Below are 21,502 nucleotides of genomic sequence, written 5' to 3' on the forward strand. Positions count from 1 at the left end.
CGGGCAACTTTTCAATAATCAATTATACGACGTTAAAATAGTATATTTATGAATTCCTTTTTTCTACGGGAACGATGACAAAAACCGAAAGCAAAAGAGAAAAAAAAGTAAAACTGATATTCTGATATTAAAGACTCGATAAAGAGCGAAGTATTTCGTGTTATTTTCGATCGTTTCGTAAGTTTCGAAAGAACAGGTGTAGATGATTCAGTACCGACGAATAAACCAGACAATATTCTAATATATCGCATCATCAATATATTTCAGGTCTTTGCAAAACAAATATTATAATACGATGCAAGGTATGGGTGGATGAACAAGAGATGCTTTCTCATCCTACAACCTAAGCATATACGTAACGAAAAAGGAAAGAAAGAAAATTACAATAATTATTTGAATTCGTTTGTCTCGTGCCGTAGGTCTCTCGTTTCTCTCTCTATATTTACAGGATATCACACATAGAAATTATAGTAGTACAATATTTTACATATGGAACCATCAGCCCCCGATTTTCTATTAAACTCGCAATGTTTCTGTTCTTATTTCCTGCTTGACGACGCAAACTAGATAATAATGATCATAATAATAATATATACAACAATAGCACGTTTGCTTGGACGTGATTTCCTTCTTTCTTTCTTTTTCCCAATTTTCTCTGTTCCACAAAACTAGCACTTCGCTCGATTTTAAAACTCCGTTTCGCTTTACTATCAACGTTTTAATTAGACTTAAGCCCGCGAGAAGCGCGTACGATTGGTCGTGCTCGAGGAACAATTAAACCGGAACCCAGCGAATCGTTCTTTCGTTTCGCGATTGATAAGTCGGAACGAGAACGTGGCTGGAATTACGAGACGCGGCGCCGTTGGAAATTGCTTCGTCTAATTTGTAACGCCGTGATTGCCGGGACACGATTTTTCGTATCCAAGAATACATAGCAGCGTGCTTTCTCTCTCTTAATTTCTTTTTTTCATATTTCTCTTTATTTTTCGCGTTTACTATTTGTTGTAATCGTAGCACTTGATTTAAGGTTAATTCGTATTTACAATCGCACCTCGCCATCTAGATAGAGGTAACTCTCTGTTTGGTACATAGCAGCCCAAATTCTCGACGATTACATATACAGTTATGTTTGCGTTTGTAATCGCGTTTAGCATCAGTTAATACGATCGTCTTCGACTATTTCTCTTCTTTTATATCCTTGTTGATACAATCATACTCATAAATAAATATAAATGACATTGATAGTTTCTGTTTTTCTAACTTTGGTCACGAGTGTAGGTAGCATTACCTATCTTAGAATCCCGTTGTCAAATCTGCAGAACAAGTAACCTTGTCATACTGTTACGAAAAACGATCATCCGCGAATACATAGAGTAGAATTCCATTTATTAAAAGAAGAAAAAGGAATTTACAATCAATAATTCGAGTCCGATTAATTGAACTCTCATCCATCGGATTCGTTTATGTAAACGATGAAAATCATAGGTACTGAAAATCGATATACTGCTATTGATTCCAACTCCACTTACATTTAGTAATTTCAAAGGAATAAAGTTCTGTTGCAACTTATTTAGCATTTCCTCGTGGTCCTCCATTTCTTCTTCGAATAATAGTTTTCAAGAACTCCATTTTCTCTTCATCGAACGTGTGATCAAATTCGATTTTGATTACTCTGCGCGGTCAGGCATGGAACAACGTGTTTCCGCGTCGAAGTTGCGTTGATCTTGTCCGAGCAACTGGTCATCTGGTTCGTTCCCGGCAGGAATTAGTAGGCAGTCGCTTGGTGATGCATCAACGGGTTGAAGTGGTGCGGGCCAAGGTGATGGGGCGGTGGTGGACCAGGCAACGGGCTGTGCTGAGGACCCACAGTTGGTGGCTGACAGACGTACCACTCCGTCAACTCTGGACCTCTGGTCGAAGGATGAGACGACGAAGGATTGGCCGTGGTCGTTGTCGGGACGACCGGAGGCGGCTGAGGAGACTCGGTGTGTCCGGTCACGGACAAGCTACCCCCGCTGCTGGTACTCTCTTCACCCTCGCTTTCATAGCCCCCTCCTATTTTGCCTTCGCCCAGGGTCATGCCGTGCACCTGGAATCAGGAGGCGGAGCTTATTCTTAGATACTCGCGGGAAATTTCTAGCTAGTAGCGAGCCTACTAGTTGCCCTCCCCAGGGGTAGCAACCGATGGATGTGTAAAAGGTGGTAGAGGGGTGAGAAAGATAGCATGGGCTGCGTGGTTTGGGAGTTGAAGTTAAAACGAGCCCGGGGGAACATCGATCGTGTTTGTTGAAGATTCTTTGAGTTTCTATTTTCCTGGTATTTATCACATTGAAATTGATATTACGTAGCATTGGTGTCATTTGTTGTGAGCTACTTGGGTTTTTCCTTTTCAATTTCATACATAATAGCTACAAAAATGCCGGCTTTCCAGAGATACGTGTACAACTCCTCGATTATTAACTATTGCGAGCGACTTTATCAAGTATGAGGTGGATTAAACGTATAGGTTTGTTTGATAAAGAAACAAGTGGATGAATTCGTAATAGTCCGATGTATTAAAATCAGTATAAGAGTTAGTGTAATCTAACCGGTTGTAATCGTCGCTCGTTCAATGCTATTATGCCGATCAAAGAAAGGATAATAATAAGGATTATAATACTGTCTCTTAGGGAGCATGTTTATATATTTATATTAACGGACGTTATCACAAAATCTTTAAAATCGTTAACCTTTTATGTGACTCTGTCTGAAGATTACAAAAAACAGCAATAACAAAGTGTCCAAAGTCTATTTGCCTCTAGATCTTGAAAACCAAAACAATCGTTAGTATTCAAAGGCACAATAATATGGGTCTCTCCTAGATGTGAAATTTTTACGCTCATGTGCCGCTACAAGATTTTCTGTCGTGTCTTTGTGATAAACTGCGTGATAGTTCGAACGTTCTTTTCCAAATTTTTGCATATGCTCATTTCTCACCCTTTTGACGGTAGAACTACATATCAATCCTTCCGAGACGAGAAATCTCGTTCGAGACACACTGTCATATACTTAATATCGTTACTGCTGTTTCTCAAAACTCGATTGATAACAGGTACAGGAATTTCAAAAGTTCCGCGCGTCATGCACTTCTATATTAGATCTAATGACTTACAGTTGCATGATACTTGATTGATTTCGAATGACCTAATTTACGTTTCCACGAGTTAGTAGAATGCACAGCGTGAAATATCGAGCGTGTACCACAGAAGAAAACGTAGATAGTGGTATTCGATCGTAGTAAGTTATCGCTTCGGAGATCAAGGGACTATCACGAGCAAAAGGAGTGCGCGTTGGCTAAACCGAAGAAACCGGGATCAGGGAGACGAGGATCAAGTCTTCCGACTCTCTGATTCTTTCTGCCGTCTCTTTCTAGTCCTTCGTTCATAATTCAGTGAGCAAATCTCGACGACTGCCTTCCGCGAATCACGGCCGGCGAAAAGCGTGGAGAAGCGAAAGGTGCTCGCTCCTATCCGACGAACCTATCGCGCACGTATCTCGGGAGTTGCCGTTTTGGACGGTTTTGCTTCTCTTTCCGTCTACAATCTTTCTGTGTGTGCCACAGATAATTTCCTATTAAGATTCCGTAGCCGTTCGTGCATGAACCTTTGCGCGCCTGGATACCCGGCAGCCTTTCTTCCCACAACCGTTTTTTGCCCATTCCAAAGTGTCTACTAGCGTTTCCTAGCGTGAAACGAAATGGCAAACACGATAGGGCCATTCTTCATATACTTTGATACGCGCCTACGTATACGTGTGCAAGATGATATAGAAAAACAATTCGAGGCTGAACCGTGGAAATACGGAATCGCGTGAAATGGACGATCAACACTGTTGAGCATTCATAATTTAATTCCGATGCAAGAAGTAGTAAAGAAACGGATGTAGTTTGGAATAAAATTGTGATTCTTCGAAGCAGATATCTAATATTTCGTCGGTATTAATGATTTTGACTGGGAAAATTCAAATCTTTCAAATAATAATTCCTTCGCTTGGAATTTTTCCATTTATCTTTACGTTTCTATTCACATCAGTGAATTATATAATGATTTTTTCATATTTTTCTATTAATGGCGACAGAGGCTACGAAGTATAACAATTATTAAATATTTAAAAGGAAAACCAGTTAGCTCGAGAGAGCTTCCTTACAATTATCTCAATTTCAAAGCAGAAGCTTCCGCTCAATTCGCTGAATTTCGGCTGAATTGAACGAGAGAATGACGCACGGTAAAATTCCATAGTTTTATAAATACGACTGAAGAAATGAAGCTTAAATAGAAGTTTGTTTCATTTTCTAAATGTTATAGCAGATGATTTACTTTGGATATTTATATGTGTTCGTATATTATATGCATCGTGTGCACCTTCAATTTTACCACCATTCAAATGCGTAAACATCCGTAGTTTACTGATATTAAAGTGGAACGGAGGTCGAATGTTTAACGATTACAGACAACGTACCTTCATATGCTTGCGCAACGAACTAGGATGTGTGTAGGACTTGTCGCAGCCGGTAACTCGACAATTGTACGGCTTGTCGGACGTGTGGACGTGACTGTGCTTCTTACGGTCGCTGCTGTTCGCAAACCGCCTCTCGCAGCCTGAGTATTCACACTTGAACGGTTTCTCGCCTGGAAAAAGAAGACAGGAATTAATGACTTGTAATTGTGCTGGGTGCACTCGTGCCTGGCTACGATAATTGAAAACCGCTTCGGAATCACAGGAAACTAACAGCTCGGAATAGAAATGTAATTGCTACATCCTTTCTCTATCAATAACATGTACAACATCGTACAAATTATTTAAACATAACGTGAAGGGAATACGAAAAATCCTTGTTTATACGACGTCGAGCCTCTATTATCTGAATTTCGACCGAGAGTAATTTCAGTTATACAAGTACCAATATTTATTTCTATAAAATTGTAAGTAGATTATACGAATATTTGTGCAGATATTTTTATCTACATAATTATAATAAACGAGAAAAAAGAGGAAATCTGGGTAAAAAATTATCTTATCTTCCCATAAATGCATAAAAAGCCTCATCTTATTTTACATCTTATCGAAATCTAATTGTATGCAACTTCAGCTAAACTTTCTCGTTACTTTCTCGTTCAAAAAGGAAACAGTTGAAATTCTTATAGATAATTTCTATTATCCGAACTAATAAAAAGTGGTACAAGGGATACGTAGACCGAATGTCTATACTATCCGAAAATCGTACAAAATTGCTTTGCCCGGTTTTTCTGTTCGGATAAACCAGGTCCCGCTATAATTTAAAAGGAAATGCAAACGGTATCTGGATACACGATCGTCGAAAGTTTCCAGGGAAACGCAGTTACATTTCTAACCGGAACAGCCTAACTATTCGCAATTACAATTATCAGGATGCGAAAGAAGGATCTTGAACGAAGTAGGAAGGGGCTGGTGAAACACGGAAACGGGCAACAGGAAAAATATTTTCTCCGGGGCAAAGAGGAAAAGCTCGCGGGCTTCTCGTAGAAGCTACAATAGGCGGCTCGAACGCGATTACATCGTATCGCGGACCGTTTCATCATGATTTCGTGGATATCTTGATGAGCACCGGTGGAACATTCTCTCCGCTGGTGGCTCCTTTTAGCCCGGGGACGAAGAGAGGCGCAATGATATCGAGAGATAAGCTCCCCTGCACACGAATAGCCGCCGTCGTCGGGGCGCAACGAGACCGTGTGGCGTGACTCTTATTTATTTCCACCGGAAGTTGACTGGAATATATTTTACCGTCGGCTCACACCCCCGCCACCACCCGCGGCCCCACACGCCGTAGACTCCCTTTTTCCGGGACTTCCTCCTGGCGCTCTCTCGGAGAAGTGCGGAGACGCGAGAACAGGAAGCGCAAACTTGGCGGATTTTTTATGGGGAAAATGGTGGCCAACTTTGCCCTTCTTCGCTTAAGGGAGGCAGGGAGAAAAGAGAACGTCGCACGCATTCAAGATCTTAGCCCGTCAACTATAGAAACGTAGATTCTCTTTTTTAATATTTTCTGTCTAAAAATATTATTCCAATTTTTTTCTTTTTTAATTGGAAACTATAATTGAGAAAGTCGGAGTTAATAGAAGAATAATAGAGATTTTGTTGCGACATGTAACGTTCGTTTTCTTCATTATGAAACTTTACGTAACGTGCGTTCGCCTTTGTAATTGTGCGAGGGAAATTGATATATTTACTTGGAATTAATTTTCTCCGATGAAAACCAACGAGTAGCGCGATCATACATGTTAATTTTCAAATCTTCGCCGGAATCTGTCTGGATCTTAGAAACATACGAGAGTTAACGTCAAAACGTAATTAGAATAACAAATGTATGTTCGTATTTCATATTTTTGAATAATTCACCGACTGGTTGCATGATGGCAAATCGTGAAATTCATTTTTCCCACGTGATATCGCGAGGAAAGTCTGGACGTTGGGCGCGAATAGGTACAAAGAAGCATGGTGGGTTTTCGCGTACGTGCCGGTGAATGTCGTTATTCATCTCACGTGTGAAAAGCGCGATAACATTGCCATGTTACAGTGACGTATCGCCGCGACACAGATTATATTTAAATCGCTCGGACGTGGAGTGCGGGTACTTATGGCAACAGCGTCATAAGAAGGCGTCTTAAATATTTATGAAGCTGGAAAGATAGCGGTACGCGCGAGCGCGCGCGTTCTCCCTGTGTCGCCGCCTTATCTGACGTTTCACATGCCTCAAACTCCCTCGACTTGCCACCATCGGTGAGATTTCAACGTTGTTTGCAATTTGCGGACGATATACGTGTACGCTCGATACGCTGCGAACCGTATCGAGAAACTTCATTACAGAAAATGTACGATTACTGTTCGAGATTTCGTTTATCTGCTTGAAAATTTCTGTAGGAAAAAGAAAGTAGAATAACTTTAGTATTACGTACTTTTTTTACTCAATTATATTTAAAATGCAGTTTTTTGACCCTGGTATCATCACATTATTCAGAACCTTCTATTTCTGTGTCTTTAGAAGTTTTATATTTCAATTGTTGATAGTTTTAACATTTAGTCAATCAAATATGAAGATCTCTCCTCTGTAAAGTACATCGCTGCGTGATCGAACGGCGAGATCTCCCTTTTTGACTTTTGCAACGCGTTTTTATTTTTTTATTGTTATTACCAGTTATTGTTTACCTGGAATTGTTCCCAATTTATCACTTTTTCTACTTTTATAAAACACAGTATATACTAAAATACATCAATCTAATGACGTTCAAATTAATTAAAAAGTTACACTATCAGTTCTGATTAAATAAAATTATAATCGAACGATACCACATTGTAAAAAATATTAATATTAAGTAACTAATGACTTACACGAACTATATTATACTCCATTTTCCGTTCCAGTTTCCGTTGAATCTAAATTGAAATTATTCTTAACTAGATACAATGAATTTCGTTTCACTCTCTTTCGTAGCTACTATCGCAGTTACTTTTTCCATAGTTGCAAGACTTGAACTTGTTTAATTCATAGTATTAAAGAAATTTGTGAACTTGCTTCATAAAACCGTTATAAATTTTACATCAATCGCTTGCACGACCGATATTGGCAATTTTCGATTTCGATGGTTTACGAGACAAGAGTAGGTCGCTTCGTTCCGCCCGATTCATCGCGAATGGATCTCCACCCACAGATTCGCACCTACTCGAGAAACCCTTCTCGGAGGCCAATCGAGAAAGACAGAGTGAAAGGGACGAGGGTTCCGAGGTGCCAACGACGCTCGGTTTATCCCTGGCCCGTACGTATAAAAGGAGAATGTGTCCCTGAGTTTCTGTGGCGCGCTCCTTCCAAAAACGGGACGATTAATAACTTTTCAAATCTGTCCCCGGCAGGGTCGTGAGCCCGCCGGGACCGCTTCGGTAGCGAGCGCGTTGGCAAATAAATAGCAGATAAATAAAAGCTCGCGTCTCTCCTACGTCGTGCATTCTGTCGTGCGCGCACAGGGTTGCGTGTGCAGATGGCAACAATATGCCGTGAAATATTGCCCCCGTTGGTCGTGTGCGGGGTTCTGTACGCGTGTGCGTGCCTCGTCCAATAGGAAGAGGCCTCGATACACGCCCGATCCCGTGGCTACGTGTCTCTCCTTTTTACCTCTCTTCGCGAGACACTGAGATCCAAACGTAAGGGAGAAACGAACAAGACAGTTGCAATAAGCTTGGAGAATTCTGGCTAAACATTAATATCGTAACGATTGCAGTGAAAGGGGTTGCTCCTTGAATCTCAATACCAGAGCGATTACAAGTAATTATCTTAGTTGTTAAGTAATTAGCTAGTTGATATCGGAAGATGAGAATTTCATTTGAATCGTTTGGTCTTGATGCGTTCTGCTTTTTTCCAGTACGAAATATGTTATACGATTCAATTCAAAGACGTGAAATTTCTAATTAGTTACACGGTATTTGATATAGAAATCAATTCATCATTTTATATGGGAATGAATATTCCCATATACGGCATATATCTTCTTGTGTGCTTGGCATGCGTTCTTGCCTTTTCAGAAATAATACAATAAAATATGTCTGAAACGCGTGTCTTGTTCTTCCATTTTTACATTTGGATAAAAACGAAATTAAATAACTAATCGATACAATTTTTTTACTAAATTAAAGGTGGAAGTCCAAACAATAAGAAAACGATATAGCTTAAGTGCTTTGAACACGTTGACAAAACAAAAGAATGTGCTAAAATCACCTGTTGACAAAATCCGCAATCACTTAGTTGCCAACCCAACCATGCTCAGATTACGATGCATTTTCCTTTAGACGGGAGGCGTGAATCAGTTTTCCGCATTGATATGTCAATTCTAATCTGTTCAACCTTATATTTCCTAGATAGTATCTGTAGGCTCTAACAACGATCAGAGTTTGATCTGTTCGGAGAAAAATACTCTATATAATGTGACTCATATTGGCATTCGTACAAAGAGACGAAGAACACGGGTACATTCACGAAAGTGCATTGCACGAGAGGGAAGAGTAACGCGAAAGAGTAAGCTTGCACAGGGGACACGCAGACGCGTATACATAAAGTGGAGATTCATGGTGCAGTGGGTTATACACAGTGTATCGTGGCTAAGGCAAGAGGGAGAGCCGAAGAGCAGTTCCCGAAGGGCAGTGTAGGCACCGTGTTATGACTTTCAGAATGGGGAGGCACAATGGCCCAGATCCGCGCCGGATAAAATAGTTATTATAATCGTTTTGGCTACGGCCAGTATCGAACACAGCTGAGTGAGCGAAAAAGAAAGGAAATGTGCACGCGTGTGCGTTTTCAATTCGTATACGAGAGCCGATGCAACGCGGATTTCGAGATTCACGATGCACCCACGTCCCGAATCCAGATAGTCTCCAAAGAGAGCAGCTTGACGTAGAAATGACTGGATCAGAAAAAATACCGATGCCAATCGGAGCTTGACTCGAAACGAGCTGAATCCCATCCGCGCCACTGTGTTTGTAGAACTTGTTATTCAAGATGAAGATTCTTAACTTGTAATCGGAGGAACACGATGGTCCAAGATCGCCGAAGATGGTAAAAACTCTCTTCAGGGAAGTTAACGATCCTTTGGTTGTTCGAAGAATTTTTTTTAATCCGCATCCCCTTAAATCAAATGTTGTTACAATTATGAAATTAAAAATCAATCTTAAGGTATAAATTTTTCTTTCGCTGAGTACGATAAGAAGGAAGAGTAAAAAGGATTAAATTCGTTATTATAAAAAGATAATTCATTTATAAAGGATACATTATACACGTAAAAATCGATGATTCAAATAACCGATTAAACTAAAATGAATCTATTTTTGTCTATATTAAGCGAAGAACTTTGTTCGTTAACGGATTAAGTAACTTTTTTCACAATTTAAGAACAACATTGAAAAGCGCAGGTGGAAGATAAGATTTGCGTTTAAAAGAAACTCATAGATCTCTCGTCGAAGTAAAATATAGCACCGGAAGATTTACAGCAGATACACTTCCGTCTCGGTGAGGACTCGAATATTCCGTCGTTCTTTCGTCGACATGGTTCACACCTTGAAGAAGCAGCCTGGTATAAAGGCAATCTAGAATTCCATTTTTCCTGGTACGCTTCTTAGTGGAAAAACTCATTGAACTGCAGTTTTCGGAAAATCTCCGGAGTGATATATAGGCGTACACCATTGTACAGCTTTCAAACTGTCTTCTTTCTTTTTTTCCTTTGACCATCGAAGGATAATGGATGATTTTTCGCGACCATTATGTTGGAAGAGGACACCGGTCCTAGGTCAGAGGACATTGTTACAAGGCGTAGCAGAAAACCAAGCCCTGCTCGCTCGTTTTTCAAGGTCTTTCCACCACACTCCACCTCCATACTCTCTCTCTCTCTCGCTCATCCCCTATTATCAAAAGGTTGTCGTGTGGATAATTTTCTTGTTATTCGTTCGGTATTAGTGAAAACCGAGAAATTATCCCGCTGTATTTCGATCGCTTATTTCTACCACATAAGATCCACGAAAAGTCGATGGGATCGGTTTCGGAGGATCGATCTTGCCACGGATTAGGACCCGTGAGATATTGGATCTAGATAAAATCCATGGAGGCTCGCGTTTTGTAAATTGATTGCACCGTACCCTCGTCTCTTCTTCTTCTTTCCTTCTTTCTTCTCTCTTCATTTTCGTTCCTTGAAACTTCTCCGCCAGCCTTCCAACGAGATTTCTGTCCTCGTGGCGAAAGTCTGGAGATCGAGACGCGCAGATACAGAGAAGCAAAAGAGACTGGAAGAGATCGCGCGCGGTTATGATCGATGAGCTTTCCGTGGCGGGATAAAAGCAGGATCGAAACGTGAACGTCGCGATTTAATGAAAGCCGCACGAAACTCTCGGACACCCAGCTGCCGTTTCTCTCTCAGGTTGGAATTAGAATCGAGATCGTGATCGGATAATCATTGCGGGGCCGAAAATGGAAGTGTCTAGTACGCGCGATTCATTGCATCATGATTCCCGTTTACGTTTCACGATGCCCTGGCCTCGTGCACGGTTGCACTCGTGCGTGTTCGCCTGAACTTCTCCCTGGTCTTCTTTCGCGTTTCTACTGTCAGTCCGTAGAACGCGTCGCGTGTCGTAACCTTCTACTGGCATTTCGATATCTTCGTGGACGTTTAACGAACGTGTTTCGTGCACCTTTCAAGACGTTATCGACGCGTTCGATGAACTTCGTTCACAGTGTAGACTTCTCTGTTCTATGCAATTATATTTATGTGCAATTATATCTATGCAATTATAAGCGTAAATCGCGAGATTACAAAGTGACGTGCGAAAAAATGTTTCAGGATAAATATTTCAATCTTGTAGCACACAGTATAGGATAACAATAAAATATTACAACCTTTATCTTTATGAACCTCTTTTAATGCTAAGAAGCTGAATATTTTAGTATCCTGTGAATTGCTCGTTACTGGAAAAGACGAAAAATTGCTTTGGAAAGTGATCGTAAACGTGATCCATAAATAATAGTAAAACGTCCTGAAAGAAACAGAGAGCGTATTTAATGGAATCTTATATAATTCCATAGGGAATATATTATCATTAAATTTCTTTTAAATTTTACCATGGTCTTCTCAAACAGCCAAATACATCAAATTTATGACTTTATCTTTCTTGTCCTTACACCAAACGTATCTCTTTATCTAAGATAAGGAATCTGGAGATTCGGTTGCGATTTTCCAATCCCTTCGGGAGACCGATCGACCAGAAGGATAACCTGGCTTCGGTAAGACATCATTCAACGGTCATTCCTTTATCTTATCTCAAGATCTGTAGTTGGTGTTTCGGTGCTATCCGATAGAGAATTCCTGCACCGATGTATCATGGCGAAAGCTGTGTTTCAAAAAACGTAGCTCGTACTAACGGGCACGGGGAGACGTTTGGAAGAGAAGAGGAAGAAGAGAGGACGAACAAACACTCGAATTACCTTCGTGGTGAAACATCTGTCGATGGCGCTCGCCCTTTCAGAGGCAACATGGTGGAATGATCGGCGCATCAACCGGTAGTTACGTTTACCCACGGATTTGCGGTTCTTTTTTTTTCCGAACTCGTCTCGTGCTTTTCCCTGCCCCCTCGACTTTTCCCTCTAGTTTTCTTCTTCGTTTGCCAACTCGTAGCGGCGGAAACGTTCCCCAAACCTCTGGAGTATCCTTGATTCTTCGCCCTTTTCCAGGCAGGTTCACGCGGTTGCATCCGGGAATTCCTGGGCACGAGAAGCTTCCCATTTTGTTTCCATTGTCATAGTTCGATACATCGAGCTCGATACAAATTCAATATTTTTATAACAGAAACAGGACAAAGCTTACATGTTATTTTTCCGTGTCAAATTCATGCGAATTCGTTATCGAATGATTCATCCGCGTATAAAGCTTCATCGTTTCCCGATAAAATCAAGTATAACAAGAGAATAATCCATATTCGACGCACTTCTATTTTCTAGCACAACAACCACAGTATTTTCAAAGATAAAATTTTTCCCTGGAGAAGCAGTCTGTTTCTCACCAGATCCAGTTCCTCAGGACCAGAGCGTGTCTCATTCTGAAAAAATCGCGAGGGGATCTTGATTTCTCGAAAATTCGGTAGCCCGGTGTCCTGCACGTAGGTGCAGTTTAGAGTCGTATATCCTTGCCCGTTATCTGAGTCGGGATGCTACTGTTGCACTCGCACACGCTCGCCCTGAGCTCGCACGTACACGCGCGCGTCCACTCGACGGACTTTCTCTCGCGCCGGTTTACACGACGTTTATACGTGTTTATGTAAACTCGGACCGCAGAACACACGTGTTGCTGCTGGCGGTTGCTGCTGTCGCTGGCAACTAATCTTCCCTTTCCACTCTTCTCCTCTCTCTTCTCTTCTTTCGTTGCTCCGCTGTTTCCTTCTTCGTGGTCCTCTCTCGTCTCTCCTCTAGGCTTGGAAGTCAGATCAAACTGAGAGATTTTCAGAAACTGCCGGCATAAAAGATAGGGGCGCCATGGCCACGGTATGCCACTGCCCATCTAGAGTTACCGCAGGGTCGGTATACGAGGTTCCTCTGGGTTTATCCTCGTGAAAACAGAAAATCCTCACGGATTTCGGTTTCATCCTGGGCTCCTGAGACTCCGCTTTGATTACACGGAAATTGATACTTCGATCGGAATTTCGTGGAGAATGTTAGGCTGGATGTTGACCCAGTGAGAGTTAGAAGACAACGGTTCCGTGTGAGCAGGTTAAGAGGTTTCCGAGCTGACTCTTCCCTGTGATCGCTACCGTACGGCCCTGGCCAGCACAGGCCTCCCCGTATGCAAAACGCGAGTTATTTATTCGTGGAAGGTGGCATTTTTTTGGACACTGACCCGCGCGTATATAGTTGTCACGGCGCTGCGTATCTTTGCACCGATCTACCATAATTGAATATCCTCGCTGGCAGGGAGGAGCAGCGTGAATTCTCTTGTTCTTCTCTCGCGAACGGACTCTGAGAATCTTCTTAGGCTACGGTTACAGTAGATGCGAACTCAAAACGTCGAAGCAATTAGATACGCGAGTATGCAGATTCTCACGAATATACCCATCGCAGTCCTGAGTTGTATAATTTGTTACAAGGCCGATTCGAGCGAATTTACGTCCAATGTAACACAATAGCCTCGAACGTTTGTGCAACAGCTACAGCTATTTTTCATCGCCTTCCAGTAGAATCTTCCAATTTCGGAGACATTATTCGTGTATCTCGATGCAAATCGTGCGATCCCAATATCGTAGGGACTCATCCGAGCGTAGATCCTATGGTAAACGGTCTCCGAAGCGGCTCGAACCGGCAATATTGGAGCGTGTGCCCCTCGACACACAGGTACATAAACAGAGCGGTGGTGGCGGCAACACACGCTCGAGGGTCCTCGACGATCGGCATTGAGAATCAAAAGTAGGTGCGCGCCCTTATCCCCCATTCAACAGCCACTGAAAGTCTCGTCAACTTTTGCACGGGCCACGTAGAAAACAGCAAACAGATTTGCCCGAGATATCCTTCTCTTTCTTTTTCTATCCTTAAATAGAAACGAAAGAGGGCTGCGTGAAGCTTGGACCGCTTTGTTGCATCTTTGTGCACCGGTGCTAAACGGCAGAAGAGGCAACGATGAATAAGGAAACTGAACAGTGAAAGAGAAACGGAAGGAGACAGTGAGACCGCTTGTTAGAGAGCCTATTGTAAAGATTTTTCACGAAAGGAACTTTTCGTGCCCGATTCGAGCCGCCGGAAAGCTTGCACACCGATCGAGAAGTTTTCGCTTTTAGGTAGAATATAGGAGGAGGCTAACAGAGTGAGATGTGAATATCTGGTGAGACTAAGTGAGAACGAGACGGAGTAATCGGTGAAAAGAAAACGCCGGCAGATTAGCATTTCAGGTTTTGAGAACCGGAACGAATTGTGTTTCGAGTGCTGCTGTACGTGTACACGGCTACTTAGGTCCACTTCTGTCGCTCTTAACCCTCGACAGCCCTCGCTTTAGCCTGTTCCTTGTGTCGTTATGATCGACGTAATTCTAAGCTGCGTAGAATTTTTCGAAAGTAAAAATCGGAACTGTAAAATTGCATCGTTTATTTTTATCTTCAAAAAAAAAAAAAAAAAAAAAAAAGGATAGAAAAAAATAAATTTGACATGTATTCGTTTGATTTCGATCAAAGAAGAAAATATCGCCATATTTTACCGATTCAGAAGATGAAATAAACGAGTAATACGCGACAGAAAGCCTCTTAAAGTCGGATCTCTTCGGAAAAGTTTTGATTCTCCCCTCGGTGGGCAAAGGCGGCGTTACAAGTACCCTTGCAGGCGTCAAGAAGGAAGTTGGTGATTTACGCGCGGCCAAGGATTAAGCGGGGAAACGCGACGGATACTTTGAGGGAGTATAAAGGCGCGAGACGAACACGGCACATGGAAGCGCCTAATGAGAGCAACGAGAAGGTGTGCGTACCATCGAGTTACCAGGTAACCGAGAGAGTCGCGGGTATCCAGAGGCGATGCCTCATCGAATACCTTGAAGCCGAGACACACGTTGCCTCGAAACGATGTAAATTCAGCGGCTTTCTGTACCCGTTTTGCTTTTATTCGATCCGTTCGGGAAAGGATTAAATCATGTTCAAGAAGCAGGGAAACATTGACTCACCAGTGTATGTCAGTCTTCGTGTAACCCGTGCGAGATTAGCGGAGATCATGTTGAATAATAACTCAAAAGATCTGTTTGGAACATTTTTACACGCGTTTGAAAAATCGAACTAGACCTGGACGATACAAGGATTCTGCTGACACAATGGGCCCGTTCACGGATGTTAATTCGAGAACACCGGAATTAGAGGATTACGAATGGGATCATCGAGGACTTTGTCATCAGAAACAATGCTAGGGCAATGGTGGAACGCCGAATTAAACGCGCTTTAGTCACGGTTAATTTGGTTAGCCGACGTTTAGGTCATTAATAGATACTGGCGTAAGATCGATCGGTATTTATTGACTGTCGATGATTCGACGATTTCTATGGACAACGTGGATCGTCGACGGACTTTCTGATCTCTACCCTTTTCCTCTCTAATTCTTTTCTCTCCATCGGTTGCTTCGCCCTCGATCTCTGTTTCGTACGCGAGGAACCTTTCGAAGTTGACGTGGCGCGGCCTGGTCTCGTGTGTGGGCCAGTTTTAGGTTTATTAATGAACAGAGCCGACCCGCACTCTGGCGATTAGACACAGGGCGTGGTGGAGAGATTGCTAAATCAGATCGCGTTCCAGAGCTGCAGCCGCATTATCCTTCGGCTATTAACGAATATCTCTCGACACTCTTTCGAGGTGAAATTTCAACCCCTTAACCTCTTGGCCTTACTTACGACTTTTTTAGAATTCGAACGAACGTTTGACGTTTATTGGTGGAACCGTGCTAAACCATCCCTAAATCTTTATTTTCATTCAAAATTTCGTTTCCCTTTAGAAAAATTGCCGATCGTTAAAGACAATGCACACACATAGTATGATTTCAATGATCTTCAAATTGATCATGACGTTTCGAACGTAGATAGTAAAGCGTTGTAGCTGAATCTGTTTTGGTCGGCTCGATGTTACAATTCCAAGGTTGAATACCCACACTTTTATATTTAAACGCACGCGTTACTTGCATCTATCCACCTTTGAAATTGCATTCTGTCTTCATCAATAATGTCTTTATTTCAAGCAATAATATTTGTGCCACTGTTCACTTTGTTTGCTTGCTTACGTCAAATTAGATAAATTAAATAATGGAATCGACAACACGTGCGTTACTAGCAGTGAACCTATTAATATCGACTCTCACGACTAAAAAAGTGTAACGCCGCCGAACCAACACAACAGAAAGGAACGCCAACAGCTTCGCACCCCCGGAAATAATTTCTAGTTAAGCAAAAGAGATCTTGTGGAAAGCCCCGGTAAACGCAATCTCGGGACACGTTCGACCAACGAATCGAGCTTCTCGTCCCTCTTGTCCGATAGGGGTGCAGAGCCTCGGGAACCATGTGCTTCGAGGAGGAGCAAGGGGGCCAATCGGTGAACGAAGGGGAAAGGATCGGACCGATGGGGATCGGTGGTCGGGAGTGGGAGAGAACATAATGTTTCCCACAGCGCGAGGAGTTGTATATTTTACGATATGGCGAGCAATTTGACATCTCGCGCGAGGCATAATTCACGCCCGTGTGCAGGCCGTGCGTGGCCTGGACCTCGCCACCCTCCTACGTTCGCAATGATAGCGACTGGTACGTTGGTGTGCGTGTATGCATCGACGCGGGAACACGCAAGAATCGCATGAAGGATAGCTCATACACGCGTGCACACGCACTGAGCGGACAGGTACGCGCGCGTCCGACCGCATCGAAACCATTAGAGGCTTGGACTGTTCGTAAATACTACGATCGTTTTCTTCCTTTTTCTATTTATTAGGTCGTTTCGTAAGTTTTGTGACTTTTGTTATCAAAAAAAAAAAAAAAAAAAGAAAAAAGAAAAACAGCAACAATATGAATTCAATCGTCCATCTTGAGGTTTTCTACCTTTCTTTGTTAAAATATCTTATTTACTGTGTGGTAGTTGAAGAAAACTAAAGTTCCATCATTTCCTTTGTATCTTCTTTGACTTTGTTTGTTCAATTGAAAGTATCTAGTCATTAGACTGTGTCATATAACTTGAGGTAAAAAATGAAAAGTAGAGAAATTATAGATAGGATTCTTATTTGAATTTTGTAATTTGATTTGGAAAAAGTAATCAAAACGATAACAATAATCGAAATAAAAAAAATGTTGGTAGAGTTTTGTTTCTATACTCTAAGAATTCCCCTATTCTATTCACCTATTTTTCATCGATTTCCCTCAACGAGCCAAACCCTGTAAAGAGGCGTGTTCGATGTCTGGGTTTCGTTTGGATCAGCTTCGAAACCATCCTAATTGATTGTTAATTATTTCCCGCGATGATTAACGAACTGTAGGAATGTCGTATATGGACGAGTCTGCTCGTAAATGGGAATCCATACTCGTTTCTCTATTTCGATTCCTCTCGTTCGTCGACAGTCGCCTCTTCTTTTTATGGGAATATCGAAGGTTGGTTTCCATCGTGGTGAACGTCGAGATTAAACGTTTCGACGATCGTCTCGCCATCGGTTGCGCAACGATTCTTCACTATGATTTTAGGATTTATGACGGAAAGAAACTCGTAAAACCCGTGCAATCCTTTCCAATGAATGATTGACGAATGACAGTCGAATAAAAATACCTCGGTGGTCGTTTGCCCGTACAAGCGGATAGAGTTCGTACGCGGAAGCTGGATTCTAATCTCGCCACAGGCCTCCATTTACCGGCGTGAGATTCGAACCGCGCGTGTCTTTTTATCGCTGATACGCCGTTGGCGTGCTCGCGTGTCGTTTCACGCTGGAATTTTATTTATCGAGACTTTTCGCTGTCCGACGCCTGGACGTTCTCCCGGCGCGTTTTTGCCCGGCTCTGATTAATGCCTCGCGTTTCAAAATCCAGCCCGTGTTAGATCTTCGTCCACATCTATCATATTAGACCCGAGATAATATAAAATGCTCAAAGGAAAAAGTTACATACGCGAGGTTTCAAAGTACCCAAAAACAAACTTTGATATTGCCTCATTAGAAAATATTTCTACCATAGCAAGACTACAAAAGACTGCAAAGCAAATTTCATTGCAGTCTTATTATAATAAATTGAACATCAAGAACCAGGAAAACATTTATACTTTAGCCTACTACTACTTTAATATACTACTGCTAATATACTACTATAATATATACTACTATAATATATACTAATCTACTAACTCGTCATTCGAATTGCCAATCCCTCGAACGCGATACTGTCTTTGTTCGATGATCCTCTGTTTAATCACGTGTACTTTCAAATCTAAAATCAAAATCAAATAAAGATTAAATCAAATCTTCTAAAAGCGAATTTTAAATCGCATTTACGTTCGTAAGGATCAAAACCAATTCGATTAAGATCGATTTAAGAAAGTTGGTGAACTTTTAGACGTTTCTAATTAAAGGACACTTCCTTGGTTTCCTCCGTAATATTCACGCGAGTCAGGTCGCCCGGATCCGACGACCAACCGTTTCAGACTGTGGTTCGCGCACGTTTTACCGTTCTCCTCGCCCGCTCGCATCCTAATTAGCCGCGAACAATACGCAATCTGCGTCATCTATACGCGGCACCGATTCTTGCGCTTTGCCTAACAACCCATTCTACTGATTGCGCCGCAACAGGCAATAAATCTACGTAATCGGGGGTCCGGTAAGGCGCGCTCCGCGATTTTAACACGTGTAGAAACTCGCTCGATAGTTATCGCCCGCGCTTTCCAGACGTGAATTCTCTCTCCTGCAAACGAATGATTCTACCCGGCATTTTTCCGAGATCGACTCGCATAGTTCCGCGCTTGCATCCGCTGTACGATATAAGATCGCTATGCAAAAGCGGAAGTTTAGGCTGATACGTTTCCTATGGGAACTTGTGAAATGAGAATTTGTTGGAAGACGTGCAGAGCAAACGTTTCTTATGGGAAAGCGTGATCGATCAACCAAAGAGATGAGGTGGTCAAACGTGTAGATTTGTTTGATAAAGAAACGAGTGGATGAATTCGTGACAGTCTTATGTATTAAAATCAGAACAAGTACAAGAGATGATAGTGTATATAGTCATGTTAGTGTATATAGTCATGCCAGTTATAGTCGTCGCTCGCTCAATGTTATTATGCCGACCGAAGAAAGAATAACAATACTCTCTCTTAGGGAGCACGTTCATATATTTATATCGAGGGACGTTACCACAAAAAATTGACCTTACGTAACTCCGGCTGAAGATTACAAGAAACGGCTATAACAATCTGTCCGAAATTCATTTGCTTCTAGACCTTGTAAACTAAAACAATCGTTAGTATGCAAAGGTACAATAAAATGAATTTCTGGCAGATTCGAATGTTCCATTTCTACTTGAACTTTTGTCGCTCATGCGTCGCTACAGAGATATCTGCAGCTGCAGATATCAGATGGCTAAACGATGGCAATTAATTATTAAATATTCCATTTTTAATTGGGAAATCGAAGTGATAAAAATATTAAAAAAGGGAAACGACATTTCTTTTAATCGAGAGGAATTTAAATTTCACGTGGAATTCGATGGAAATAGAGAAGTGGCTAAAGAAGAATTCTTCTTGAGTTTAATTATAATATGGACCAGATCTCGAAATCCCGTTGTAAAGGGACACAGACTCACATTCAGAAGCCCCAAAGGTCCGCCTAAATCATAAGAATCCTTTTCGTGAAGGGATTGGAAGTTGCGCAACGCATTAACCCTTCGGTTCTTGGAGCGTCAGAAGCGTGTCAGAGATTCGTACAAGAAAATAATAACGTGCAGCATGGCCTCTGATAATTTCCTCACCGGAGGGTACACGGCGTCGGGTTACGAAATTAAATTATAATACAAATGCCAGAGAAGGATCGACTTTGAACCAGACGCGTATTTCTATGACTTTTAACGGGTTCTACGGGTCAGTACGCGCCTGTCCAGTCCTTCGCTTCTTTAAAATACAGGATACAAAAGTCTTGTCTCGAATTTAAGGAACGAAGCAAAGGTTCCAAGGTCGGGACATTGCCGAGAGGCTAGTGGAATCTGCGCGATATTAATTAAACTCTTAATTCGTTCGACGACAAATTATGCCTAGCATCGACCACTTACATAATTGTTCCAGCCCCCGACTATATTTCGTTGCTCGGTCCGCGATCTAGATAAGCCTGCGTCCTTTACGAACTAGATTCGTGGCATTCTCGAGATGCCACCTTCTGGTATTCCTGGTATTTCTGCCAAGTCTCTTGGGAATTATTTCTATCCTCGTAAATATATCTCGCTGCACTAGTACATTGGTCAAAAAACGAGCATACGTAGAAGAAACTTTTTGATAAATTTGTAGCGGCACATGAGCTAGAGGATAATTTAAATCGTGTTGTTCTTTTGCCTCGGAGTATCAATATCGTTAGGAGACACATAATGTAATAATAAATAAACTCTGTGTAAAACAATGTCGTCGCTACGTGCAACCGTCAAATAAACTTGAAATCAAATCTTCCGGCTCTCCCCCGACCAGTATAAACGGACGCGATTGTAAGGTGTTTGGTTATCAACGAGTTATCAACGATCTTATTAGCGATTTACATTTTAGCGTCTTAACGAATATTGTCTGTATTATTTATTTATCATTTTAAAATAAACTTGACGGTTTCAACAGCGAGTTATCTCGTCATTACAACTCAACCAACCATCCTCTACAAATTTTAAAGACCAGATCGACCTTTGATCGAAATGAGATCATCGATAAGAAAATTCGATCGTAAGATCATAGTATTTGCAAGGATCGAGCGTATATAATACGTATCAGGTTGCAAGATATTCTTAGTCACCAAATATTCTTGGCCCAAATATTCATTGGAAACGATAAGATCGCAGGCTGTGTTATAACGATATTCACGAGGATCACGCGTGTATATAAAAGGTCCCACGATCGTCAAAAGGGTTCCAGTGCCAAAAGTCAAGCGAACATCGTTGGTACACGCAAAAGAGAAAGAGAGAGGAAAGGTCCCTGCGTGCGCTCGCACTAACGACCTATGTAAATGTTCTATCTGTTATCCTTGTCCCTTATCATTTTATCCTCCTCCACCAGTGATTCCAACGGAGCATAGGAAAAGAGGGAAAGATAAAGCGAGAGAGGAAATGGAGAGAAGAGAGCGGATGGAAAAGGAGAGGAGAGAAAGAGGGTCCAGCATTCCAGAGCCCGGTCTCGACCCGCGACCCTCGCCCCCTAAATCATCCACCGCAGCTAGGCCGTAATTCCGTTTTGTTTTCTCTGCTCTTCTCTCCTC

The 21,502-nt window shown here is 41.9% G+C and overlaps 1 protein-coding gene and 1 long non-coding RNA gene across 2 annotated transcripts in view; one reads left to right on the forward strand and one right to left on the reverse strand.

The window, feature by feature from the left end:
• The window catches only part of LOC139986979 (uncharacterized), a 149,383-nt gene that overhangs the window by 41,613 nt on the left and 86,268 nt on the right, over positions 1-21,502 (forward strand). The window lies entirely within an intron of this gene.
• Positions 236-21,502, reverse strand: part of LOC139986966 (zinc finger protein ZIC 1) — a 36,715-nt gene continuing 15,448 nt past the window's right edge. The window contains exons 2-3 of the mRNA XM_072002752.1: positions 4,498-4,667; positions 236-2,089 (exon numbers count right to left, since the gene is read on the reverse strand). Of these exons, the coding sequence (XP_071858853.1) occupies positions 1,766-2,089; positions 4,498-4,667 (494 nt within the window). The 3' untranslated portion in view covers positions 236-1,765. The remainder of the gene's footprint in view (positions 2,090-4,497; positions 4,668-21,502) is intronic.

Source organism: Bombus fervidus, chromosome 4 (genome assembly GCF_041682495.2).
Source record: "Bombus fervidus isolate BK054 chromosome 4, iyBomFerv1, whole genome shotgun sequence".
Taxonomy (NCBI): Eukaryota; Metazoa; Arthropoda; class Insecta; order Hymenoptera; family Apidae; genus Bombus; species Bombus fervidus.